Raw genomic sequence first — 27,591 nt, 5'->3', positions numbered from 1 at the left:
TTTTCTATAATCTTAATCCTTTCTTATCACGCCGTGTCAAACTCGATAACTTTCACACCATGCCGTTCTCTGTCCCTAACAAACGTCTTTGACATTTCTGTTTTTAAGCTCCAGGATTCTGATTCATACATTAACACTGCTCTAATTCAGACGTTTACATATTTGCTTTTAATGTCACGAGTTTCTTTTTTTCTCATTTAGCCATTTACAGATTAAGTACATTTCAAGAAGCTGGTATTTACCATTGACTGCACTTTCTTTTCATCTTTATTTGTCAGACATCAGTACTTTAAAAATCATGCACATTTCTTAAATTCTTCTTCACAGCAGTCCGTTGATTTTCTTTCTTATCGCACATTGTCAGCTCTGACTTTTTTCGTGGACTTTCATTCCGTATCTTTGCGCGCTCTCTTTCCATTTCATATTTTTGATATCCTATTCAGTTACATTTTATTTTTTATCATAGATGCCCCATTCACTTTACAAATCATATTTTCCTTGACTTCTCCAGACTCTTTTTGTGAGCATTCATAAGCAATTGCAGCATTACTATTGTCGTGGATAGGTAGTTGTGGGTGGCAGAGGGGTTCTTTAACGTGGACTTTGCCCATCATTTCTTCCCTATTATTTTTAGCATAAGAAAATTTAGAAAATTTTTTCGGCCATATTCCCACCCTCACTCTTGCATTCAGAGGATACGGTTTGTCTACTCTTTGCCGGAACCTACACGAATATCTTAACTTGTGACAAATGCCGAGTCAATTGCAGTCTGTCTTTAATGTGATAGTTTTGAACTTAATTAATTTCAATCGACGAATTTTGACGCATTAACGCGCAGATTTATATCAGCAAAGATGCAAATGGCCGGATTTTCACCAGCGCAAACCGATCAATTTTTTTTTTGCAATTCAATTACAACGTTTCTCGACTGCATAAAATAAAAAAAACTCACGCAAGTGGAATCCGGCTTAATTCATAAGTAATTTACACTTACAAATGTCGCCGGTATATAAAACATTTTAACTCGACTTCACTCACTACATTGCACTCACCGGGCTATTGCAGACAAAGAGCCATTGTTGGCTTCGTTGCATCTGTGGTTGCATCATGCACTCAAAATGAATTCTTGTACAAGAATTTATTATGTCTGTCATCTCCAAACATTTTCCTTATAATTAATTAAAATTTAATTAGTGGAAATAGTACTCCTATTTCTTACTCCTTTCTCCTTTTACAACTGATTTCCCTCAAAACACATGTCACTAGATCATTTAACAATTATCAACTGAGTGAGATTATTATATGAAACGAGTTACTGCATCAGAGATGTAAACAACAAGTTTCTGGTAGTGCTGGGCAAGAGTTCGGGCTTATTTGTTTAGATTAGTTTTTGTATTTACAGAATGGTTGAATTTTACGGAGAGCATAAAAATTGCAGCGATAGAAAAGGGATAAGGATTTCAGTTAAAAACTAAAAAGAAAACACGAATGAGCAATATTTTTAAGAATTTCACACAAAAATCGCATGTTCTCTAGTTCTGCAAAATTTACGTGCTCTTTCAAATGAAATGGATCAGAGGGCTCAGCGCAGTAAGAGCAAATTAGCGTAAAAATTGTGTCTAAGGCTATTTAAAGATAAAAAATTTGTAACGCGCGTTTTACGGATTTTTGTCCAACTTCCATTTTCCAACATGCCACAGAAGTCGTGACGTTAAAACATCCAAATTGACGTCATGTCTGGGACGGCATTTTCAAAAAATGCAAAATCTTGCGGTATATACAACTACAGTGTGGCGTCGCGTGTTTAGATCTCCTTTTAGTATCTCCTTTCCTTCAATCTTCCCAGGGCAGAAAAGTGACAATATACGGAAGAGAATACTTTTATAAAAAATGGCCACAACTGCGATGAATGGAACAGGATTGCCTTTCACGAAGAAAGACGCGTTTGTAGTAACCTATCGGTGTCATATGTCATACCACTCGCTAAGAAGAGGCGACGTTGCATTAGATTAAAACGCATCGCTTGTGGCGTCTGCTGGACAATCAATAAACGTGTGGACATAGAAACAACAGGCAACGCATAGTAGATGAACTACGCGAATATATGGCAAAGGCAGAAATGCGGTTTAGATGTTTATAAGATTCGAGCATATCAAATGGGCATCAATTTGGCACTGATTAATCGTATAATGGTATGTCATGTCACCTTGTTTCTAACCAACAATACTTGGTGCTAATTCAGCGTTTGTTATTTTTTTATATGTAAACAACTAATACCAACAATATCATCTTCAACTTTAATGCGCGCATTATAGAAAATACCAAAGAAATTTGTATCGGCACCTTTCCAATTTGCAGATTCGTCTAAGGATTGTGAAATAACACGGTTGGTGACGAATTATTGGCAGTTTAAAAGCCGCGAAATTTTCAAGAACAAGAAACCATTCGGATGATAAAGGAGAAATTAGTGTGAGTCGCCGGCAATCGAAGAAACAAGAATTCACAATAAAGTTAAATAAACACTACACCAACACGCGCGAGTGCTCGAAATTTTTTTCCGGCCCTAAAATTGTCGATTGCACGCAAAGATGCTCGTGAGTCGTGGTTTACGGACCAAGAAGAGCGTCTTACTTGGGGCTACCTTCGTCGTTTCGCTACAGCTGGTCGTATATGTTATGGGCCTATTTTACAAACAACTTCAGGAGAGCAAGTATGTTCAAAATGTTGTTATAATTGAATCATTGTCATCCGATCGTCTCTTACCAGCTCCATCGTCGAGGTTGCCTGATGGTGTATTACATTCAGAAAAAATACCACGCATAGATGAAATACCTTTGTTAAAAACTGTCAATGAAACATTGCAAGTGGGATCAGGGAAAATCCCTGATCCAAAACAACAGAGAACTGAAACAAGAAGTGAAAATAGTTTTTCCAAAGCTTCCATATTTTCTTGGAATAACATCTCGGTGAACCTGAGCACGTATTCCTCGTACTACGATAAACGCGACTTGGGGAAAACGCGTTATGGAGAATACAAAACAAGCGTGGTTATCCTCGGCTATGAAAGGAGTAGACTCAGACACGCGTTGTATTGCATGCTTATAATGGACGATAACCGACGAGTTTTAATAAAAAAGCGAGTACAGCGCACGTTATTAGCCGAACTTTGGAAGAAAGAAGTGGACAAGTTCAGAGGTATAATGTATAGATGTAACATGACTGTTCCTGGAACACCTCGATTTGTAACTTTAGTCGAATCAAAGAATATGGATCACGTTCTCTCCGTTCCTTTCACGTCTTTCATACCTGTGGTCGACTCGTCTTCACTCATCATACATCAATTTGGAGTTTGCTATGAAACACCATTATATGGTAATAAATACGACCAAGGGATAATGGATTCCATCGAAATGAACAAGTTACTCGGAGCGACTTGGTTCACTATCTACGTATACGAGGCACACGACAAAGCCGTCGAGATCTTGAATTATTACTCGAAAGAGTTGAAAATTCTCGATGCTGTGATGAATTGGGGCGAAAATATGCCCAGTCCAGTTTACAATAGAGGTCTGTTGGTTGGCATTCATGATTGTCTCTATCGCAACATGTTCAGAGTTCGCTATCTAGTGCTCTGTGATTTGGACGAAATTATTATGCCAAAGAATGGCCTGAACTGGCATGAGCTGATGCCTTTGATAGAGGGCGATGACAGAGGTCATTTTACATTTAAGCACTTGGGTTTCCATAAAAACCAGAGTCAACCAACACAATATTTACCATGTCCAGGTAACAAAAATTTCACATATAAAATGCCCCGATACTTTGCGACGCATAACAGGTCTGAGAACGTCCTCGAAGGTTTTCTCCAAGTGAAATCGATGGCTAAACCACGCTACTCTATCGGAGTGCACGTACATCGTCGTGCATATATGACGGAAGGCTACGTATTTTACCTTGTACCGACAGAAATAGCACTAATGAAACACTTTAGGGATACAGATGATCCAAAGTATACAATTTATAATAGCACACTAGATTATAGTATGGACAGTATAAAGCCAAAAATCCTAGGCGCCATAGAAAGACATTATTGCAGAAATATGAAGCACATTGTGACATAATTTCTATGAATTTACACATCACATGCTTTTCTAATATATAATTAAGATTAAATTGACACGACGTATATAGGCGTGTGTGAGCTTCTATTTCGGTGAACGAGGGCGATGCAGTAGCCTACTTTCCGAAATTTTAACAAGTCCTAATTTATTGTATCATAAACTGACATTCTTTTTACACGAAGCGTAATACCGGCCGCGAAACCGGCATATCAAACGCTTTTCCAAATCCAAATTTATTTGCCTTCTCAAAAGAACGATCTCCTAGCTCCCAACTTGCCCGCACGCCTATATACATAGCTACACCTTGTTGAGTATGTTATTCAATTTAGTTACGGTTACCTGAAACATTCAAATGTAAATTTAGAAAGAAAAATATTTCAACCTTTTTACTTGATGTCGTCAATTTGCACCTAGAATAGAATTTTTTAAAATTATTTATAATTGATTGAGTGGATGTTTTCGACCCGAGAGTACTTCTTACAAATATTTCTACATGAAGATCTAGGTAAGTGTTGTGCTGAAGACTGTTGATGTTTTCGACCCGAGAGTATTTGTTACAAATATTTCTATATGAAGATCTAGGTAAGTGTTGTGCTGAAGACTGTTGATGTTTTCGACCCGAAAGTACCTGTTACAAATATTTCTATATGAAGATCTAGGTAAGTGTCGTGATGAAGACTGTTGATGTTGGTGAACACCAACAGTTCTTTTCGTCAGGACTTCACTTATTTCCGTAACGACCAACGTCAAAAATATGCATGAAATGTCTTCGTGAGATGTAAAACTAGAAGTTGCAATCGCAAGATACGGTCGGACAACCTCAACATATCTAGGTGGTTTCGTGTTCTATTGCAAATTAGCTTCGCTTCATACGCTATGATTACGTGATTTGAATGATGGACAAAAAATTTTTGCATGCGTGTCCATTTAACTTTTAATAATGCGCTTGCAAGGTTTATTTCGCCATGTTTAGGGCTTTCTATCGATAAAGAGGAACCCGGAAAAGGACGTCTTGTAAACTCAAATTTAAGTAGTGTCACAAGACAATTTAAACTGTAACAGTTCGGTTTTATTTCAAAACCATTATTCCGTCTGGTGATGATTTTGAAATAATTAATAAAACCGAAATGTTACAGTTTAAATTGTCTTTTTTTTTCACAACTTAAACTTCTTCTCCGGAATATCTTCAGTTTTATATCTAATGAAATAGTTGTCTGGTCATGATTACTTAATCGCCAATTAACGAGCATGGTATAAACTGAAATTTTATCACCATTAAAACAATCCATGCCATAACGACCTTAAAACTTGTAGGCAGCATCACTCTACCATCGAGGGTAAACAAGCCAAGTAAAAAATAATCCTTGCTTAATTAAACAATAACGACTTTAAAGACACCGTCTTAGTATGGCTGGCGCTAGCTAATTAGCTTAGGTTACTCATCAGTGGCACTATAATCCTCTGATGATCACTCGTGACATAAAAATTCAAGAAAATTTGCAACATGTCAACACCCTTTTTAATTTAGTAGCTATTCTGAGACATGCAGCTATAATCCTGATGATCAATCGTGACGTAAAAAATCAAGAAAATTTGAAACATGGCAACACAATTTTTAATTTAGTAGCTAATTAGCTTAGTTATGGCACTGAGACATGTAGCTATAATCCTCTGATGATCAATCGTGACATAAAAATTCAAGAAAATTTGAAACATGGCAACACAATTTTTAATTTAGTAGCTAATTAGCTTAGTTATGGCACTGAGACATGTAGCTATAATCCTCTGATGATCAATCGTGACATAAAAATTCAAGAAAATTTGCAACATGGCAACACCCTTTTTAATTTAGTAGCTATTCATGGTGTTGACTCGCAAAAGATTTTTTAAAAAAATAAAAAACGATTGAATGCTCGGAAATCGACGCACTGCGACTGAAATTCACAGTTGGCCGTATGCTGCAGACTCCATGTCCTGTTATTGCGCTACTTATGTGACTAAAAAAAAACGCAGCCCTACTGCTACAGCCAATCTGGCTTGAATGCAAACACTATACATAAAAATTACGTGGGGTTATTGAATCGCTTTTGATGTATTTAAGAATGTGACACTACCGCTGGGGTCATTGCAGCTTGCTTGTCACGAGAGCCGAAACTAGAACGTTAATTGCAGGGTGGGAGTTGAGGGAATGTTCATTTAATCAGCTCTGCCCAACTGAGTTCTCTCGAAACCGATTGTACTTTCAAAAAGGAATTAGTCAAACAGAGCTGAATATATGAATGTTTTATATTAATGTATTATTATAAAAGTTTATATTAATAATAAACTTTGCAATGTGCTGCACCCAATATTTAGCGTTGTCGTCATCAGCGCAGCTTGCCAATACTTTGTATGAAATATATTGGGTGAAATATATGACCGACCGAATCTCGTAAAAAATTGCACATGCTGGTGGTATCACATGATAGGGTGTCTCTATAATAATACTGTAGTCACTTTTAAATCCACGTAAAAACTTGCACATGTGGACACAACGGTGGTATCACATGATAGGCACAAAAAATTGCACATGTGAACACAACGGTGGTATCACATGATAGGATGTCTCTATAATAATACTGTAATCACTTTTAAATCCACGTAAAACATTGCACATGTGGACACAACGGTGGTATCACATGATAGGGTGTCTCTATAATAATACTGTAATCACTTTTAAATCCACGTATGCACACAACGGTGGTATCACATGATAGGGTGTCTCTATAATAATACTGTAATCGCTTTTAAATCCACGTAAAACATTGCACATGTGGACACAACGGTGGTATCACATGATAGGGTGTCTCTATAATATTACTGTAATCACCTTTAACTCCAGGTAAATAGAGATATGTGGCATATTCTTGGTGTGCAAGCTACGTCATAGTCGCCATGTTGGATGATTTAAACAGAATATTTTCCTTATTTACAATACAAATATCATCGAACATGGCGAACATTCCATTGTTCTCTTACTCCCAGTGGAATGGTTGCACACCAGCTATATTAAGTTATTCGTATATTTACCTTGGCACATAAGTTTGTAAATTTTTTTTTGCATTTTCTTGCTGGAAATTTGGCGTCATAGGACCGAGGATGGATTAGCATTGCATCATAATTGTACAACGCGTGATCTAATAAAAAATTATTGGCTCATGTAAAGTTCGACGTTTGAAACGGGCCTAAGTAATAGTTTTATATTTAGTAACTCAAACAAAAAACTTCTTAACTATAACTAATTAAGTTTTTTTATGTATTATACATGTAAATATACTTAAATATAATTTTTCATTCAACTTTTAACTTTTAACTTTTACCTTCATGTAAATTTATACACAATTCAGCCAATGGATGCAATGGTATATCTCAATAAGTCAATTAACCAATCAAACAGTCGATATTGACGCGCATATGTTGGCATAAAATAAAACTGCAGGGGCGAACATCAGAGAGTTTCGTGTTGTGACACCAGCGCATCTCTTGTAAAGTATGTATGGAAATTCGGTCCAGATACAGATGGAAGACGAGAAAAGTCAATCCAGCCAAAATTTTGTGCTCTTTTAAAAAAGTCGGTCACAAAACGTAGAGCCCCTGTCGTTTTTACCGGGGTTCCTGAATCATTACTACGGGTACTTTTCAACCTTATCTAGGAAAGCGTTAGGATGACGGTCCATAGAACATTAATCAGAGGAGGGTGGTTATTCTTATATTTCCTTGTGGCCGACTGATTTTCGCGTCTAGCAATTGAAAATCAGTGGAAGCAATGCTATCCTAACGTTGACGAAACGTCAGTCTACATCAATACCAACATTCCTTCTTAGGACTCTACTAACCTGGACGATCTTCATCCACAAACCTGTTACGATATTCCCGTCTTCAAACCATTTACTTTATAAATCATTTTAGTTGTAATTAAATCAGGCTAAATTATTTGTTTTGTGAATTTGCAAAGTCAGAGCATAGAGAAATTTCTCAAAGAAGTTTTTACAACCCCTAAAAGTATTTTGTTAAGAGTATGATAATTTGTTTGCCCAACCGATAAATCAAGATTATGTTTAGTTCCGTATGAATTGTTATCAACAGGCAATGTCATTCAAACTAATGTTTGAGTCGTATTGTTTTGAAATGTTTCTTAAGAAAATTTTGATAAGATTATGCCTCTGGCGATAGCAAATGCCTTAGCTTTAATCTTTGAACTCAGACGTAACTATACGCGATGCATGCAGTATTTATTTGTATTGAATGCACAAAAGGCACTGACAAAGTTCGACGTTTAGTAAGCGTCTTGCTTTGTCGTCATGGTGACTTGATGTACTGTTCGTACCGGAAAGATTAGTTACAGTGCTTGAAGTTTCTTGTATTATTCATCCAAACGAAATATTATTGATGTTTTCCGCTAGCTTAGGAAGCTAGTATTTGTGTGATTTTATGAGCATCAAAAACGAAACGATTTTTTTGTTTATCAAAAAATGCATTGCTTTAAGCTACAACCAGTCCAGACATTTGAATTTTATTCACTCACTGTTCAGTAGACGCATGTACGACATGGTGCTCCTATGTTTTATAAAAGTGATTCACTTACAAGAAATCACTCGGGCACAACTAAATAACGTTCAAGGACGGCCCCGGAGGACGGTTTAAAAGATGTTAGTCAAGGACTATAAACGTCTACGGGTGTCCCCCCCCCCCGCAAAAAAAACGAAACCCGCATAAATAATTATGTATTCGCAGAACGTACTAGTATTCATAACTGATAACTGTGACTATTATTCACAACTCCTTTAAATGAACTTGACAGTTCTGCGTCCTTAAAATTTCACAGATGACTTGCCGTGTTTACGTTTTGCTTGCAGGGAGAAGTTGAGTGTTGTCTAAAGGCACTCGACCAAATCGGCCTGTCAGCAAAACGTAAACAAGGCAAGTTAACAAAACTATTTGCAGGATGTTAGTTAAACAAAACAAGTAAAAGAACTGTCATACACTGATTTCCATCACAAATTTATGACGCAAAATCTTTGTAAAATCATAGCGACATTATCTGATTCACAAATCGTAATCATATTTTCCTTAAGTCCGCAACGAACATGGACAAAGTAACTTTAAACTAAATTAACCAGGCGGAACAAATAGCTATCACAGTATGCAGATTACAATGCGTACATAACAAGTTCTGCGGGCTCCGTTTTTTTGGGGGGGCGGGAGACCCTGTCCCAGTTGGTCCATGTACATCAAACGTCTCATCATTGAAGACATTAAAAATTAGGCAAAACTCTACTTCACCCCTCCCCCCCTTGTACGCCAAAGATACAAAGTCCCAAAACTCGAAACTAGAAATTTCTACGCAACCATCTTAAACACATTGCGTCTTAATTGGTCTTAATGCGTCCTCTTTGTGCGTTGTTCGTGTATGTGACGATGTTTAATAATTAGACGTAACGAGACGTACAAAGTACAAAGACTTCTTCATTGAATTGAGCAAAAACTATTCGCTCGGATGCTTGCACAAATTCTCCATCTTTAAATGGGTCAACGACTTGTCGATGTAGTTTTCACAATCGAGGTAATTTGAATGATTGGCTTTCGTGTATGTTAAAGTCGAATTGTTTACATGCTTAACTCTGCACTTCTCGTCAGTCGTCACAATGCATTTATCAGCGTTTAGTCTTTGACACATGAAGCTTACTTGTAATATACCGTACGAAAAATAGTTATTGTCAAATACATACTTGGATTAATATCTTTGTCTTGTCCATCGACAGCTTCACTATGACTGCGATAGGTTTAGCCTTCATGCCGTTTTTCTTTCCTTTCTTTAAAGTTTGATGACAATGAGCGACGTTTTGTAAACTCTTTGGTAGTTTCAACTCCATTGTTTATTTCAGGCACAAAGCGCAAACAAACGGCGAAAAATTTTGTTGGCGGGAATATTTTTAAAACGGAGCACGAAGCTCACGAATAGTCACGGACTTTCACGTAAGTTTACGAATGGAAAGTGACGGGTACTTACTTCTTGACTCAAAGCACGAAAATAATGAAAAAGTTGTTTTAACCATTGTGTATTACACAGTAAAAAAACACAAAACACTTCTAGGCTACTTATCGGTCGTTTTGAATTGATAAATATCACAAAATCAAACCAAACACTAAGATAAAGAAATTAACATTAGCAGGTCCAACATTTGACGGTGACATGGCCAGCCCCACATGATAGCTACTCCAGCTACGCAGATTTTTTAGCAATTTTTTACCTTAAAAATTATCTACGTTTGCTCATTTGCTCACATTTCTTTTGAACATTGATATGTATGTATTTGCATGAAATAATAATGGCATAGCAGGAGAAAAAATAAATATTTTCGAGTTCCTTGACTGGAAAAACAATGAACGGAATTCATTTCAAAAAAAAGAATGGTAACTTTGCTAAAAAATGCATTGAGGAATAAGAGAAATGCAACGCGTTTCCTGTTTTACTTAAAAATGCCTTCTCCAAAACACAGTTTTCCTTACGGGGTATTAAATAAGAGTGCCTTCAACAAGGTGCATTAAATTAACCGAATGTTTAATTTCAACCTCTATGCCAACGTGTGCATAAAGTATTATCAGCTACGCGCATGTGATACATATCTTTGTTACAAACACAAAAGCTTTTCAGCTGCCTGCTGGGAATTTTACATTAAGGCCCGCTTCAAATGTCGAACTTACATGTGCTGAATGCATTAAAGAGAAAAGATAATGAGATGAACTTCCTTATTCTCTTTTGTTTTAATTGCATTCGGCTCATGTAAATTTCGACGTTTTAAACGCGCCTAACGTCTAACAGCAAAACATGCACAGCAAGTAGTATTAGCATATTTAACAGTTGATCAATTTCCTAAAGCTCTCTTTTTTATATATATCCGTTGTACATATATTCATGCTATGTGAATATTTTGCAGTTCACAAACCATAAAAAATAATTAGTGCTAATTGTGTTAAATAAACATCGCCTGACTTAACTTGAGGGGCTGGCTACGTCATTCAATAAAACTTAAAACCAACACACAAATTGAAAAAATAACATCAAATTGAATAATTACATCAAACGCTTGTATGAAAAATAACATCAAACGCTTGTATTTAAAACCTCATGTATATAATTTATCTCAAATAATCTGAAGATGTCTTAAGTTAAAGACGAAACGTTATTAATAAATCTTTCTTTATTTTACTATTGCGATGGCTTTTTAAAAGTCTTATGTTGGGCTATTATGTTCATATTGAAAATTGATATTTGTAAAACGATCTCAGTCTCATCATCAGATACTTCCGCTATAACAAATGTTATTCTCTTGCGTGAAAGAGGACAGCTCGTACGCGTTACAGACAGACCTATTAATCTGCTAAGGTCAAGAGTCTCGAAGAGTCACCGGGACATAATGGTTATTTGCTGCTATTTGCGAAAAATAAACAAAGGACTTTGTACTGTCGCTGCTTTTATTTTGTGCGTCCAATTCGTAATATTTTGTGGGATTTTTTTTCACGAACAAAGCATCATTCACGAAGGAAAGTCTGTACAAAAACTACCGCTTCACATGCACGCTGGCTCGCACGAAACGTTGAAGCATAACGACGAACTGACGCAAAAACATTCAGTGGAAACCGATAGTAATGGACCAACGATGTCACCTACGGTGTCTTCGTCCTACAACGGAATACTTCGCCGAATGAAAACACCGCACACAGACAGCAAGACATATGGTAAACTACGGAGATATACAACTATTGAAACAGACAAGTTATATACAGAGTTGCATAACAAGAACAACATCAAACGCTCTTCTAAACCGATTTCGTTATCAAATACATTGCAAAGATTTAAAAGATTGGATCCTCAAGTTCCAATACAAAATTTTCCGACAGATTCCAGCGTTAGGGGTCATGTCCTTCTAACTACGGACATTCCCGAACAATCGTCTTCGCATCCTAGTAAGACTGATACATCAGGTGACCAGTCTGGCGTTGATTCAAAGCTTCGAAAACCATTCCCAAATATAGCCGTCAAAAGAACAGAAGCGGTCATCGTCAAACCGAGTGTCGATCAAACGGACCTCCCAAAGACATTATTAGAACAGAAGACTTCATCAAAGCCATCGAAAAACCAGGTCTTGCATACAACAGTTTCAACAAATCGACAACTTGACTTGAACAGAAAACAAGACGATCCTAGCACTTCGGAATTTTTTTGGAAGAATATCACGAAGAATATCTATTTATTCTCATCCTATTACGATAAAAGGTATTTGGAAACAAAACCGTACGGTGTCTACAAAAGAAGTGTTGCGACTTTCGGCTATGAAAAGAGTAAACTGGAAAACACTTTGTACTGCGTGTTTGTCATGGACGATAACAAAAGATATGTAGAGGAAAAGCCAGCCGTGAGAACTGTCTTGGCTGAACTCTGGATTAAAAATTTTCGTGCATTCAGAGGTATAATGTATAGATGTAACATGACTGTTCCTGGAACACCTCGATTTGTAACTTTAGTCGAATCAAAGAATATGGATCACGTTCTCTCCGTTCCTTTCACGTCTTTCATACCTGTGGTCGACTCGTCTTCACTCATCATACATCAATTTGGAGTTTGCTATGAAACACCATTATATGGTAATAAATACGACCAAGGGATAATGGATTCCATCGAAATGAACAAGTTACTCGGAGCGACTTGGTTCACTATCTACGTATACGAGGCACACGACAAAGCCGTCGAGATCTTGAATTATTACTCGAAAGAGTTGAAAATTCTCGATGCTGTGATGAATTGGGGCGAAAATATGCCCAGTCCAGTTTACAATAGAGGTCTGTTGGTTGGCATTCATGATTGTCTCTATCGCAACATGTTCAGAGTTCGCTATCTAGTGCTTTGTGATTTGGACGAAATTATTATGCCAAAGAATGGCCTGAACTGGCATGAATTGATGCCTATGATAGACAAGAGCACAAGAGTTTACTTTTCATTCAGACATTTAGGTTTCCATAAGAACGCCAGTGGACAAATAGAATACATGTCCTGCCCCGGTAACAAAACCATGAAGTATAAAATGCCACGGTTCTTCGCAACGCATAACAGATCAGAAAACGTCCTCACCAAAAATCGACAAATGAAATCAATCAGCAAGCCACGTTACTCTATCGCTATCCATGTCCACCACTGGCGATGGTTGATCAAAGGTTATTGGCAATACTTGGTACCAACACAAATAGCCGTGATGAAACATTTTCGAGATAAAGACGATCCAAGATATAAAGACTATAACAGTACAATAGATTATAGTATGGACAGTTTAAAGTCAAAAGTCCTAGACGCCATAGAAAGACATTATTGTATATATATGAGACACACTGTTAAATGACATATGATTACTTGCTTCTTGCAAGTTCCAACGCTATTGTAATTTCTCTAAATCTACGTTTAATATTATATACATTATTGCACATCACACAATTGATCAGGCCTTGAACCTTTTATCCATAGTCTCTCGTAAATGGTTCATTTCGGCGAAGTGAGATTTCATTTTTGAGAAAAGTTCTTCGAGCTCGCCTATCTTTCCCTTTTGTTCATCAATTATTCTTTGCTTTGAAGATAATTCGTACGAAACCTTTTGAAGTTTTTCATTTTCGACTTTGAGATCCTAGAAAAAAATCAAACCTTGTTAACACCAGCAATATAACGACGTATTGCTTCCTTACTTACTGACGTAATGAACCGAGATACTAACATAATGAACCTAACATAACGACGTAAGCCTACCTAACAAAATGACGTAATTAACTCAACATAACGACGTAACCTTCCTGACATACAGACCTCAATGGTCCTAAAAGAGCGACTCAAGACATCTATTGCTTTAGCACAATACTGGCCAAATCTCTTTTAAAACAACTCAATAAGGTTGCCTTATTGTTTCATTACGTTATAAATAGAACGTGTTATAAGAGATTTCTTTATAAATCGATGTATAAACCTTGGACGTGGAAAATCACACATGCGTCAACATACCCGAACTTTATCGGCCAGTTCATTATTGGTCAATTTCAGCGTTTGGGCTTCACTAAGTTCTAGAGTCATTTTAGCGATTTCCTTAAGAATATACAAGCAATACATTTATTTATGTAAAAACGTCTAGATTCAATTGAAACCTGGTGTATCAGACATTGCTATCTAGAAAGGATGACGATTTTCATTAATAGAACAGCTTGTATCGGGACCACATACCATTTGCATAAACGCATGTTTATATTAACGAATATGACATACTTCATATAATATGCATCATAACTTCCAATTTATACTTTAGAAATAAAAGATGTTTACTGTGTTTGCAAAGGCTTATGCGAACCGAGGTGAGCTTTGAGAGAACTCGAGAGCAATATGAAGGACCTTAATGAAATATTTTCACTCACATTCGACTGTTGTTCCAATGACTTTTCTAAGCGTCCAACTTTACTTTCCAATGAATTCTTCTCAGCCTGAATTTGACTAAAACCTTCTGCGTTTTCCTTCTTCGTGAGTTCCTGCACCTTAGAAAATATCACAAAAAACAACACAGAAATCAAACCTTAGCCAGCAAGCATTTTCAATCATCAAATGCGCAAGACTTCCTCCATACTCTTAAACGCAAGTGTTCATTCTCTTCTTTGTACATAAGCAATTGTTTCTTCCACTCTTCAACATTTGATGTGCTCTCCTGTAATGCTGTCGTCAGTCTCGCGTTGTTATTACGTAAATTTTGCAATTCTGTTTCCCACTTCTTTGCATTAGCAGAGCTGTAACAATGGAACAAGCCATATTATCTATGTTAATGTGTTCCTTTATGCTATTTACATGAAGTTTCCAGTGACGTAACAACAGCCTAAGCCCCAAGGAAAAATTCTTTTCACCCTAAAATAATATAACTGCCCTTCCATTTTAACTGCCCCCCCCCCTTGTAAGAAAAACCTGGCTACGACATTGGAAGTCTCCTTATCACCTTTGAGCAAGAGCCAGTTTCAATTTGTCATTTTCATACTTCAACTGGGCATCTATTGAGTTTGATGTTTTAGAGCTGTTGCTTGATGGCGGTACTTCCTAAACACATAAATACTCCGTACTTGTAAACAGGAAAAAAGGCACAAACTTAATCTAAATAATATATTAATCCTAACACGATATTTAAATATGCACATGAAAAAACATGTGACTTGGTGCGAGTTCATATCTCGTTCAAGTCACATGTTTTTCATATGCATATTTAAATATCGTGTTAGGATTAATATATTATGTATATACTCTGATGATGGCTTTGGAATAATCTAAATAAGAACAACTAACATCTTGGTTTGCAGATCCTGTTGAACTGTTACTGTTCATTGATGATGATCTGTTAATGGAATACTTTGGTTTTCCATTTTCAACCGTCAAAGATTTCGAGTGTGTATCAGGTTCCTTTGCTTGTTGAAATATTTCTGAAAACTGAGCAAGAAGAACATGATTCATCTCGCATTATAAAATAAACACAATGAAACACATGTGCTGATTGGTCTAGAGTTGTGTTTGCATTAGCCTGTGCAAAACACATCTGAGCTCAACCAATCAAATTAATCAAAACAATCAGTCAGTCAAAGAGAATTTGCAAATTGATCATGAAAACATTTTAGAGGAAAAATTGAAATGTTTGTCTTTTTCGCATTATTGTTGTTTTATAAAAGAAATAAAAGATGTTTTCTGTGTTTGCACTGGCTTATGCAAACCTCGGAGACATTTGTGACAACTCTCGAGCATGTGCAACCCTCAACCTTCGGTCTTGGGCTTGCACTGATCTGCTCTCGAGTTCTCCCAAAGGTCTCCTTGGTTTGCATAAGCCCCTGCAAACGCAGTAAACATCTTTTATTTCTTAAATCAAAACTTCTTTAGCAAAATATGTTGTAAATAATAAAAAAACATAAAACTTCATCTAGATAAAGTGCTCTCGCTAAGTTAAGGTAGTTCATATCAATGATTCAATTGTGAAAATGGTCATAAATTTCAATAAAATACTTTCTATACCCTCATGAGTAGACAATGTTAATTGTCCTTGAATAGAACCCCTTTGAGTTCCTATACCTTGGCAAGATTGTCCTTAACTGGACTCCCTGCATTCCCCTACCATCACAAATTCTCCTCATTTCAATCCCCCTAAGTTCCTATACCTTGACAAGATCCTCATTATTTGGAAACCCCCTAAGTTCCTATACCGTGACAAAACTCTTCTCATTTGGATCCTCAACTTTACAACAAAACTTGAATTTCCCCCGAGTTTCCTTACCTTGAGAAGATCCTCTTCATTTGGAAAGCCAACACCATAAATTGTTCCAGCTTTTGGATCAGACCATTGGCCAAACTTTTGAGCTGTTTTAGTGAACACGGTATTTGGTGTAATTGTGCTGTTCAAGATCGCCTACAGAGAAGAGAAGTCACTGACTTATATAAATATACCAACAAAAATGCAAAAGAAAAAATTCAAGAAATAAGAACAATCCAGCTCTTCGAACAACCAAAATCTAACAACGTTGTAGCTGTCAAAAGCAACGATAACTTTCAAGCTAAAAATTTCCCAAAATTCACAGCACTTAACATGTTTCATAAGTTACAAATCTAAGCAATTATTATCGTATCAAAAAACAAAACCGTTTCAGATGATTAATCCTAATTTCTGTGCCTTACTTTTGAACCTTCCACCGATATAATTCTGTAAGTTTTACGATTAGTATCGTGATAGAACGAGATGGGAATGGCTTGTTTGGTGCATGGAATCCAACTTGTTTTCGTCGCCCGATCGATTTCGAATATCTGAGCTCGAGTTGTCCATATTGGCTGCTCTCTAGAGAAGATAAATATAACGTAAGCCGACAGTTTTAAGTCCCTCCTCCGCACTTTCCAAAGACAAAGACTTCCAAAGACATCGTTAAGCTTACCCCATGACATCAATTGGCTATGGGTTAAACTAGGTCGAGAGATTACTTCGACCGTAACCTACAAACGCTAAGCAATTTATGTTTACTAATTTGTCACTCCAACTGGAAGAACTCATCTATGAAGGCCCGCGTAAGGGTGGGAGGCGGGAGGTGTTGCAGGCGGAGTTGATCGGGCTACAAAACAAGCAGGAAGTTGTATGAAACACTCTGAACGTTATGCACAACGATAGCGAGCTACATGTTATCTTTTTTGATTTTTGTATAAGCGCTACACACCAGATCGCTAGACAGAGGTCAAATTAAAAACTTTGATTTAGGGGAGACTGAATATTCATGTATTGACAGAGCTGTGCTGAATATATGAATTCACACCCACCCCCCCACCCCCAGTAGCGTTCTAGCTTTGCCCCTGATTATACACAATTAATTCAACACTTAGCCATTGCCAGGAAACTGAGGTTATCCCCATGGATATTTTCAAATCGGGCAACTAAAAATTTTAACAAAAATTTATCTATCGAGGAAAATTGCCTCGGAACAGCTATGCTCGTTTGCGAAAAATCGCTTGAGACCTTTTGCGACTTTGTCAACTGTGGTGGAGTTTACCTCCCAATAAAAAGTTTATTTTTTGCCAGCAATAACTAATAACTACAGTATGAACACTGTAGTGTTCCTAAACAATACACTATTTACAATTTTGTGCGTCATCTACTTACTCAAAGTGCAGTCAAACAAAAGCCACCCAGAAGTGCTTGCCATTCGTCAATGAGTAATTCAGGGTTGCTGTGGTCTTTATCATTTTAATGATCCTCAATTATCAAGCATTACCACTGGAGTACTTCCCTTCTGGACATAAATTATAAAACTAATAGTGCTGGTTGTTTCAAAGAACAATAAGTTGCGAATACCGTAAGCTGCTTTGAATTTACAAATCAACAATATCAACAACTTGTTACTTAACTTGATCTTCCCGTTCAAGGGAAGAAGGCCCACACGTATATTTACATGAAGTATTGAATTCTAAACAAATAATTATTGAAATGACGTCAATATTATGTGTATACAATATTTCGTGTTTAACGTTCAATGTTTGCAAAAGATTATGAAAAGGAGATACATTTCACTAGTCTAGCAAATGAAAACGAGATGCATTTCACTAGTCTTGCAAATGAAAAGGAGATACATTTCACTAGTCTAGCCAATGAAAAGGAGATACATTTCACTAGTCTAGCCAATGAAAAGGAGACACATTTCACTAGTCTAGCCAATGAAAAGGAGATACATTTCACTAGTCTAGCCAATGAAAAGGAGACACATTTCACTAGTCTAGCCAATGAAAAGGAGATACATTTCACCAGTCCAGGCATGGTAATCTACGGTCCATTTTTTGAAGCACGTTATCAAAAGAACTTAAATGAAAACTGCTTTCTCACTCGATTATGATTAAGACAAGCTGCAATGTTTCACCTCAAGAAATACTTAGAGTAAGCACCAATATGCCGTTACTTATATCTATAGAAGTAGGATTTTTGAAAAGACAGCGGGGACAACCTTGAATGGTCAAAAATCGCACACAAAAACGTCTTTCTGTAACAAAACTGAGAGAACTACAAAGACTACGTATAACATGAGCATCAAGATGCCCAGTGTTTTGCTCATGCGCCATTTACACAAAGCTATAGACACAACCACGGTCAATAACATTCCGAAAAGCAAGATAGTTGAGCAAAAGAGCCCACTGTTCACAACGCCAAATGCATTTCCGCTGTGCATCATACTCCATATAAGCCAAGGTAATGGGAGCCTAGAATTGGGAAAATAAGTAAGAAATGACAGCTGAAAAACTTTACTTCAAAATACCAACCAAAAATTCACAATCAGAAATCATCAAAGTTGAAACTTAGATTCATTTTACAAGGTTAACACACTCGAAGCACTGACTAACAAATTACATGGAGAAAGTATGTAGATACTAGTGATACACCGATCTAGGATTTCACCGTTATACCGATTAACGGATATTATTATATGGCAAGCGTCACTTCCGGCTAAGTGGCACGCTTTGATTGGCTCAGAAACATTTTTGCCGGTCAATTATTTTTACATAATCGACCACGGTTCAAAACGCGTAATTTTACAGTCAAATGTAGACAAACTTCGTAATGCAAACAGCAAAAGGCAAAATAAAACGAAACAAAAAAACATTTAAGAATGTGATTCGAAGGAAAAACACTTGGAAAACAGTTAAACTATCCAGACGATACAATTTGAAACGATTTATTTTTTATGGACGAAAACTAGAAAAGTGAAAGGCAACCCGTAAAAACAGCAAGGACGAGAAAGAAAGCAAGCTTCGTTTCAGGTCAAATAATGCCATGTAATAATCCTTTCAATAACCTCGCTTTCTCGGTCTTTACTGAGAAATATCGGACCGATGTTTTTTGTACAGACAGAGCACGTAGGGCGAGCCCGGTTATTAAAGGGTTTAATAAAATGCCGATATTGTGCCAAAACCGATATTTTATGCCATTTTACGAAACTTAAACATCATAAAGTATGCCAATTTTTGCTCACCATTGACAGTTCATTTGATAAAGAAATATAAAATTCAAAGTGTTTATTTACACTGCAGCCATATTGAACAGAACAATTGTTATTGGAAATTAATATCATGCGGAATTAACAAATTTTAAGTAGTTTTAATTTAACAAAAATTGCTAAGCTAATATATTTAGTGTTGTTGAACTATGATTCATTTCAATTGTATTTCTATTTCAATGAAATGTCCAAATATCGGTATTACAAGCAAGAAAAATACCTATACCGATAATTCTAATCTACCGATACGCCGATACGGATATCGGTATATCACTAGCAGATACCTAAACAGACGCCGGAAATCCAGAGTTATTTTTAACAATTTTTCTCATATTATCTCATTTTCCTTGATTTGATTCTCCATTATGAGTTAAAATAACAAAAACCATTGAAAATAGCCCATATTACAATAGCTCAATCATGAATGATGTTCACATTAATATGGTCGCCTCACTCAAAACAAGGTTGCACAATGTTCTATGGTAATGTTATATAATGCGTTTTCCATGTATTTAGTTCAGTGAGTTCTCCATGTATTTAGTTCAGTGAGTTCTCCATGTATTTAGTTCAGTGAGTTCTCCATGCATTTAGTTCAGTGAGTTCTCCATGTATTTAGTTCAGTGAGTTCTCCATGTATTTAGTTCAGTGAGTTCTCCATGTATTTAGTTCAGTGAGTTCTCCATGTATTTGGTTCAGTGAGTTCTCCATGTATTTGGTTCAGTGAGTTCTCCGTGTATTTAGTTCAGTGAGTTCTCCATGTATTTAGTTCAGTGAGTTCTCCATGTATTTAGTTCAGTGAGTTCTCCATGTATTTGGTTCAGTGAGTTCTTCATGTATTTAGTTCAGTGAGTTCTCCATGTATTTAGTTCAGTGAGTTCTCCATGTATTTAGTTCAGTGAGTTCTCCATGTATTTAGTTCAGTGAGTTCTCCATGTATTTAGTTCAGTGAGTTCTCCATGTATTTGGTTCAGTGAGTTCTCCATGTATTTGGTTCAGTGAGTTCTCCATGTATTTAGTTCAGTGAGTTCTCCATGTATTTAGTTCAGTGAGTTCTCCATGTATTTAGTTCAGTGAGTTCTCCATGTATTTAGTTCAGTGAGTTCTCCATGTATTTAGTTCAGTGAGTTCTCCATGTATTTAGTTCAGTGAGTTCTCCATGTATTTAGTTCAGTGAGTTCTCCATGTATTTAGTTCAGTGAGTTCTCCATGTATTTAGTTCAGTGAGTTCTCCATGTATTTAGTTCAGTGAGTTCTCCATGTATTTAGTTCAGTGAGTTCTCCATGTATTTAGTTCAGTGAGTTCTCCATGTATTTAGTTCAGTGAGTTCTGCATGTATTTAGTTCAGCGAGTTCTCCATGTATTTAGTTCAGTGAGTTCTTCATGTATTTAGTTCAGCGAGTTCTCCATGTATTTAGTTCAGTGAGTTCTCCATGTATTTAGTTCAGTGAGTTCTCCATGTATTTGGTTCAGTGAGTTCTCCATGTATTTAGTTCAGTGAGTTCTCCATGTATTTGGTTCAGTGAGTTCTCCATTTATTTAGTTCAGTGAGTTCTCCATGTATTTGGTTCAGTGAGTTCTCCATGTATTTAGTTCAGTGAGTTCTCCATGTATTTGGTTCAGTGAGTTCTCCATGTATTTAGTTCAGTGAGTTCTCCATGTATTTGGTTCAGTGAGTTCTCCATGTATTTGGTTCAGTGAGTTCTCCATGTATTTAGTTCAGTGAGTTCTCCATGTATTTAGTTCAGTGAGTTCTCCATGTATTTAGTTCAGTGAGTTCTCCATGTATTTAGTTCAGTGAGTTCTCCATGTATTTGGTTCAGTGAGTTCTCCATGTATTTAGTTCAGTGAGTTCTCCGTGTATTTAGTTCAGTGAGTTCTCCATGTATTTAGTTCAGTGAGTTCTCCATGTATTTAGTTCAGTGAGTTCTCCATGTATTTAGTTCAGTGAGTTCTCCATGTATTTGGTTCAGTGAGTTCTCCATGTATTTAGTTCAGTGAGTTCTCCATGTATTTAGTTCAGTGAGTTCTCCATGTATTTAGTTCAGTGAGTTCTCCATGTATTTGGTTCAGTGAGTTCTCCATGTATTTGGTTCAGTGAGTTCTCCATTTATTTAGTTCAGTGAGTTCTCCATGTATTTGGTTCAGTGAGTTCTCCATGTATTTAGTTCAGTGAGTTCTCCCTGTATTTGGTTCAGTGAGTTCTCCATGTATTTAGTTCAGTGAGTTCTCCATGTATTTAGTTCAGTGAGTTCTCCATGTATTTAGTTCAGTGAGTTCTCCATGTATTTAGTTCAGTGAGTTCTCCATGTATTTAGTTCAGTGATTGACTTTAACGATTGATGTTGAAAGCAAGCAACGTCATCGGACATTAACCACATTAATTGTCATCGTGCAAAATATCATAAAAAGCGATATAATACTGACCCTATGGTTACATCGAACAGATTGCTGCCCACGGAACTTGATACGGCCATGTCTCCGTAGCCTTTGCGCGCAACCAAAACACTGGTAATGAGATCCGGGATACTGGTGCCAGCCGCCAGCACGGTCAGGCCCATGATTTCATCGTCGATCTCGAATGTAAGTGAGATCTCTCTTGCCCACCACACCATGAAGTATGAGAACACAACAATCCATAAGATTGATATGAAAAACGTCCAGGGATAACGGCGTCGTTTCTCCTGTAGAAAGAAGACATATGTGAGTGAGAACTATAATGGATATTGATTCAAGTCGTTGCCTTTCCAATGATTGAATACAAAGTATTTGCACATTGCAAGTGGAAAAAACGGGCTGACTCCGCTACTGGGTATTATTTGGACTTAGAGGCTGTTCATATGATCACGGCCAACCGGGATACAGCGAGGCGTCAAATGATTTCGAGGCATTGAAGGAGGGGAAAATTTTAAGCTTAAAAACTACAACTGTTTGCTAAGCGCCACAAGTCATTCCTGTTGAAATTCTCAAATCAGGCCAAACTGATTGTTTCAATTTTAAATGTTTTGCGTAGTTATTAAATGAAAATATTGTGAAATTTTTCGACAGGCTTTATCTAAGGAGAAGTATAGAATCGTTTCCATTTCTAAAAACCATTTAACGCCTCACTGAATCCCGGTTAGCCGGGATACAATGGTTGATGTAAGCGATTCTACCATTATTTTCAATAAGTACGAAATAAGGAGGCTTGATAAAACCTATTACTGACGTATACTCAAAAATCAATCTTTGCATGTAAGTACTCGGTGAGTGAAAAGAGCTGTCTATAAGTGTTTACACATGCTCTCGATAGACTTACCGGTTTTCTGACGTCAGACAAGGTCACGTGAAGAAAAAAGAGGATTGGAGCGCGGATGATAAACACGAGGCGATCTTTGAAACCCTTGGGGAAGGACAAAACCAATGGAGTGTGTATTTCCTGGTGAAAAGGCACAAAAAATACGTCAAAAAAACTCTTCCTAAGCTATTTTCAGTAACGAATTAATACTTACACTTATGGAAGAGTCTAATAATCAAACAAGAAACAAGTATGGAGGACTACACAAAGACACTTCCTAACATCGGTTATTGGATTGCTTAAAATGCCGCTATGACGTATCGGTGAAAAAAAATTTCGATTTGGTCGAATTGTCTTCTTGTTATGGAGGTTTAAAGTTGCCTTTAAATGGACCTTGTCCGTCGTTGCATGAAGTCTGGGTCTAGCCAAATTTTGACGTCATCCAAGGTAGTTGGTATATACAGTGGGTATATGTATCTTGTATTGAGGAAACCCTTGCATGACGTCACAAAGTAAGTCGTTCCATACTTTTTGAACCACGGACAAGGTCCATTAAATTTTATAAATATAAAAATGCTATATTTTTACAAAAAGAGACTGGAGCTACCTGCAAGCTGGCATCATGCTGGCTTCAAAGATGGCGGCGAAGTTATTATTCCAGTTGTTATTATAGTTCACTGGGTGGTGAATCAAACAGCCTGTCATTAACTTTAAACTGTATTCATCTTCATTACTAGCCAAAATTGATTGTATTTGCTAAAGTACACAAAATTCACAGCGCCCTAATTCTTTCGTATGCCTCCATGTTGCTTTTCAAAACTTAATTTCGGCACATTACGTTTTTCAGTTTTGGACTGTGATGCGCATGCTCAAATTTTAAGTGCACTGTGCCTTTAAATGCTATAAACTTCACCTTCGTGCAATGCAACCCCAAAAAAGTTATCAACGAACCATTAGGTTATGCAGTCAAATCTGTATTAAACGGACACCATTCGGAGAACAGACTAGAGTCCGCTTAATAGAAGTGTCCGCTTCATAGAGATTTCATAATTACGAATTAGATTTATGAGATTAAATTTGGGATTTTTCGAAGTGTCCGCTTAATAGAGATTTGACTGTAACTAAGTTTAATAAGAACATTCATTGTTCCTCTTACTGCTGAGTGAACGTCGTTATGATAAGAGCCTTGATGTGAAATCTGACGATACTGTTCATCACCACTGTCCGTGATTGCTTGCGTACTAGTGGTCACCATCGATAAAGTGTGAAGGCGCACGTTGTCAGCGGATGGCATTGACGTCGGTGAGTTTGGACGAGACTCGCTGACCTCGCTCAACTGGTCAACGTGTAGCGATGCAAAGTTGGAGTTGCCTTTCGACGCGTTTCGTTGTTGGTTCATTGATTCCATTTCTTTTGCCAGGTCACATACTGAAACTAAAGATATTGTAAGTTAATGGGGGGTGGTGTTTCTTTGTCGGTTCATTGATTCCATTTCTTTTGCTAAGTCACATACTGAAACTAAAGATATTGTAAGTTAGGGGGGGTAACGAGAGGGATTCTGTATCTTTTCTCGCGGGTCTTACCTTCTCTGAGTGGATCAATGGTGCGCATGATCAACTGTAAGGCGCCAAAACGAAAACACGGCTTTTCCTTGCCGTTGTTCTTCATATATTCCAAAGCTTTCTAAATGTGACGAAACGCGGAATCACAAGTCCATTCATCAATGCAGGTATGGAAAACTATAAATAAAAACCTAATGGCGAAAACCTAAGTATTCTTCCGAACTGACTCAGTCCGTACTTTACAAAATGTTTCTAGCTACCATCCGGGCGTCATTGCATGATCATTATAACGGCTTTTGAGAGATCGGAATCATTAGAGATAATTAATTTTCGGTGCGTAGCTATAAACATTTTGACAACAAAACAAAACATGACACATTTTTTTGTGCCATACATGAACAATTAAAAACCGCGCGACAGCTGCATGGCGTTGTGTGTCGAAATATTCTTTACTTCTATTCATCTGCCAAGTCAAGATATCACTAATTTCATTTCCGCAAAATTGGGTCTTGCCGTTCCGACAAAGAAACAAAATTCTAGTACTTAAATAGGAAAACGCTTAGGTAAAAAAAAAACAATGACAAAAGCTGCAACATACAAAATATAATTACGCTAAGACAAAAGACGTTTGCACCAGGTAAACAAGATTGGTCTAATATTGATGAACACCAAAAAGAGTGCAACTTCCAAAATCAATCGTCATTTTGACAACCGGATGACCTAACCGTCTAAGACCACTGCCAGTATCACCTACATCCTCATCCAAATACATCTTAAATGTCAGAAAAACTCTTAACTCTGTCCGACAATATTTTCAACACGTTTTAAAAATGCAAAGTGTGTCGCTATGCGAATGAGCACCACGTCATGGACGCAGATGCATTCTCCGGTTGGAATAAATAACAAAATATGTTAAAGTAAATGGTTTGAACCCGAGAGTATCGTTACATGTTTGTAGATGTAGATTGTCCAGGTTAGTGGAGTCCTGAGAAGGACTATTGTTGTTAGTGTTGAATGACGTTTCGACAACATTGACTCTGAAGATGACTACCGCTAAGGTTGTCGAAAAATCAGTCAACACCAACAACAACAGTCCTTCTCAGGACTATACTAGCCTGGAGGATCTACATCCACAAACATTCAAAATGTTAGTCGACAAAAGGTTATGCGAACTTCATCGACGTATCATTGCAGACATAAGCAGTTTCGCTTACCTTTACGTACGCATCCGTTTCTCGTGAACTGGTCCAACTGGAAATAACGGCCAAATCACCGTCACCGATTCTATTCGTTCCCGAGCAAAACTTCTTGACAAATCTCTCGATCTCTACGTTGTATTTCATAAAGAGAGCGTACGCAAAGTACCAAACGATCATGGTGACGGCTTGCCACCAGTGAATCATGGATCGATTGCCTTGCCTTCCAATGATAAAGTAGACAATAAGCAAGACTAGTGCAATGATGTAAAATATACAGTCTCGGAAGAGAGGCCACCAAGTGAGCTGAAGAACACCTTTGGAGAAGACTGCGCACATTCCTATCACGAAAAGCACGTTGAATACAGCGCTACCCACGATCGTCCCGAAACCAACGTTCGAATTTGCAATGAACACACCAATAACGGAGGTGAACAGCTCGGGGGCACTTCCTCCAGCCGCCATGAATGTGGCACCGGCAACATCTTCGGACACGCCAAGCTCCGATGTAATCACCTCGAGACTAGGTATGAAGAACTCATCGGAAACCGTAGCTAATGCAAGGAACATGTAACAGAGACCAAACACGTGAAGTACCACCGCACCATTTTGTTTTTGTTCTAATGTGAATACATCGTCGGGGTATTCGTCTTTCTTCTTATCATCGTCCTCGTTGCTTTTCGAAGACTTCGTCGTCGTAACGGAATTGTTCGATGACAAATCGCGAGGGAAGCGGGTTCGTTTTACCGTCAACGTCATTGCTTTTCTTTTGTGCTCCTTATAACGCATCAGGCCGAGACAAACCGTCGTAAGCATAACGAGGAGCATGAAGAAGGTCAGTACGACTAACTTATTCCGTAGAGGCTGCGACGATCCATACTTCGGCATTTCAATAACGCAAAAATCTTCTCAGTAATACCTATCCGTTTGCATTCGCATATTGTCGTCTGCCAAATCCATTATATCATAAACAAACACACAGTTGATGGACTATTTCCTGCGTACGCAAATTTCCATTATATAAAACGTAAATCGGGGTCAAGATAAAGCCACAAATTCGAGCCTGGACTCGCTCGGATGTACAACGTAGACAGAGATAAGGGAGAAATCGCGATAACAGTAGCCCTAGAAAGCGGACCGCAGCTTTTCACTCGGAGATAAGCAGTATAATTGATACTTACAGAATTTCTCTCGTAAAGAACTCAGCTGTAAGCGCTATTTCGAACCGTCCCGAGGTTGTATATCCTGTCATTAAACCAGAAATACGATACAGCTGGAGTTGTTGTTTTTCGGATTAAAGTCGATCTTCGAATAGTACGCATGCACCTTGACCGTAAGAACTGTCGAAAACGATCATTTGTTACGCTGCTGTTGAACGTTAAGACTGTTTTATACCTTGCCTAAATTCTGAAGCTATTAACGCTTAATTTGTTGCGCTTAGCAACTGGCTACTCATCCCTGACATTTTGAATTTGAATATCTTTCTCCCATTGGTCGTGACCAGGGAAACACGTTAATCGCATAAATAAGTGATGCCCATTTAACGCGGGTGGAAAAGTCGCTGCGGAAAAAAAAAGGAAATGGATATCGATTATGCAGACATTTGGTCTGATTCATGAGAATTCATGAAAAAAGCGACATTTTTTTAATGGAAATTTGCGTTTTGAGGTTACCACTCGTGCGATTAATGATAAGATAAACGACCCGGTTTTCAAATTCAATTCAAAAGTGTGGACAGCTTTTATCTCCTAGAGCGATATGTTCACGAATTTCCCTCACACAAAGGTACTGTCCAATTTTCGAAAATCACCAGAAAAGATAGCTA

At 37.4% G+C, this 27,591-nt stretch overlaps 3 protein-coding genes across 5 annotated transcripts; 1 reads left to right on the top strand and 2 right to left on the bottom strand.

Annotated features, from left to right (window-relative positions):
- Positions 1–1,829: 1,829 nt before the first annotated feature.
- On the top strand, positions 1,830–13,642 carry LOC124453170. Of its 2 annotated transcripts, XM_047003935.1 has the most exons (3): positions 1,830–2,192; positions 2,359–3,195; positions 12,630–13,642. In XM_047003935.1, the coding sequence occupies exons 2-3, from the start codon at positions 2,589–2,591 to the stop codon at positions 13,553–13,555; spliced, it is 1,533 nt and encodes a 510-aa protein (XP_046859891.1). In that variant the 5' UTR covers positions 1,830–2,192; positions 2,359–2,588; the 3' UTR covers positions 13,556–13,642. The 2 variants fall into 2 exon arrangements, with proteins under 2 accessions (XP_046859891.1, XP_046859883.1); XM_047003927.1 differs by lacking the exons at positions 1,830–2,192; positions 2,359–3,195 and having other exon boundaries at positions 11,501–13,642.
- Positions 13,553–17,270, bottom strand: LOC124453185 (homer protein homolog 2-like). 2 transcript variants are annotated; one of them, XM_047003947.1, is made up of 9 exons: positions 17,136–17,270; positions 16,885–17,041; positions 16,487–16,618; positions 15,514–15,654; positions 15,173–15,270; positions 14,813–14,969; positions 14,607–14,723; positions 14,203–14,283; positions 13,553–13,834 (listed from the first exon to the last, which is right to left on the bottom strand). In XM_047003947.1, exons 1-9 carry the CDS (start codon positions 17,138–17,140, stop codon positions 13,652–13,654), a joined length of 1,071 nt encoding a protein of 356 aa, XP_046859903.1. In that variant the 5' UTR covers positions 17,141–17,270; the 3' UTR covers positions 13,553–13,651. The 2 variants fall into 2 exon arrangements, with proteins under 2 accessions (XP_046859903.1, XP_046859908.1); XM_047003952.1 differs by lacking the exon at positions 14,203–14,283.
- Positions 17,271–17,721: 451 nt separating this feature from the next.
- Positions 17,722–27,297, bottom strand: LOC124452348 (sodium/potassium/calcium exchanger 2-like). Its single transcript, XM_047002902.1, has 6 exons — positions 25,785–27,297; positions 24,592–24,691; positions 24,165–24,442; positions 23,030–23,149; positions 22,159–22,415; positions 17,722–18,939 (listed from the first exon to the last, which is right to left on the bottom strand). Exons 1-6 carry the CDS (start codon positions 26,652–26,654, stop codon positions 18,696–18,698), a joined length of 1,869 nt encoding a protein of 622 aa, XP_046858858.1. The 5' UTR covers positions 26,655–27,297; the 3' UTR covers positions 17,722–18,695.
- Positions 27,298–27,591: the final 294 nt, after the last annotated feature.

This window comes from Xenia sp. Carnegie-2017, unplaced genomic scaffold (genome assembly GCF_021976095.1).
Source record: "Xenia sp. Carnegie-2017 unplaced genomic scaffold, XeniaSp_v1 HiC_scaffold_13, whole genome shotgun sequence".
Lineage (NCBI taxonomy): Eukaryota > Metazoa > Cnidaria > Anthozoa > Malacalcyonacea > Xeniidae > Xenia > Xenia sp. Carnegie-2017.
Note: the sequence above shows the minus strand (reverse complement) of the source record. Positions and strands in the feature narration are given on the sequence as shown.

Excerpts from the sequence above, each read along its gene's own strand:
- LOC124452348 (XM_047002902.1), bottom strand. The coding sequence starts at position 26,654 with ATGCCGAAGTATGGATCGTCGCAGCCTCTACGGAATAAGTTAGTCGTA. Across the intron at positions 23,150-24,164 it reads ATAACGACGTTCACTCAGCA|GAAATACACACTCCATTGGT; the intron begins GTAAGAGGAACA and ends CCTTTTCACCAG. Across the intron at positions 18,940-22,158 it reads CTGTTCGATGTAACCATAGG|GCTCCCATTACCTTGGCTTA; the intron begins GTCAGTATTATA and ends TCCCAATTCTAG.
- LOC124453170 (XM_047003927.1), top strand. The coding sequence starts at position 11,579 with ATGGTTATTTGCTGCTATTTGCGAAAAATAAACAAAGGACTTTGTACT.
- LOC124453185 (XM_047003947.1), bottom strand. Across the intron at positions 16,619-16,884 it reads TATCGGTGGAAGGTTCAAAA|GCGATCTTGAACAGCACAAT; the intron begins GTAAGGCACAGA and ends TCTTCTCTGTAG. Across the intron at positions 15,271-15,513 it reads CAGGATCTGCAAACCAAGAT|GAAGTACCGCCATCAAGCAA; the intron begins GTTAGTTGTTCT and ends TTATGTGTTTAG.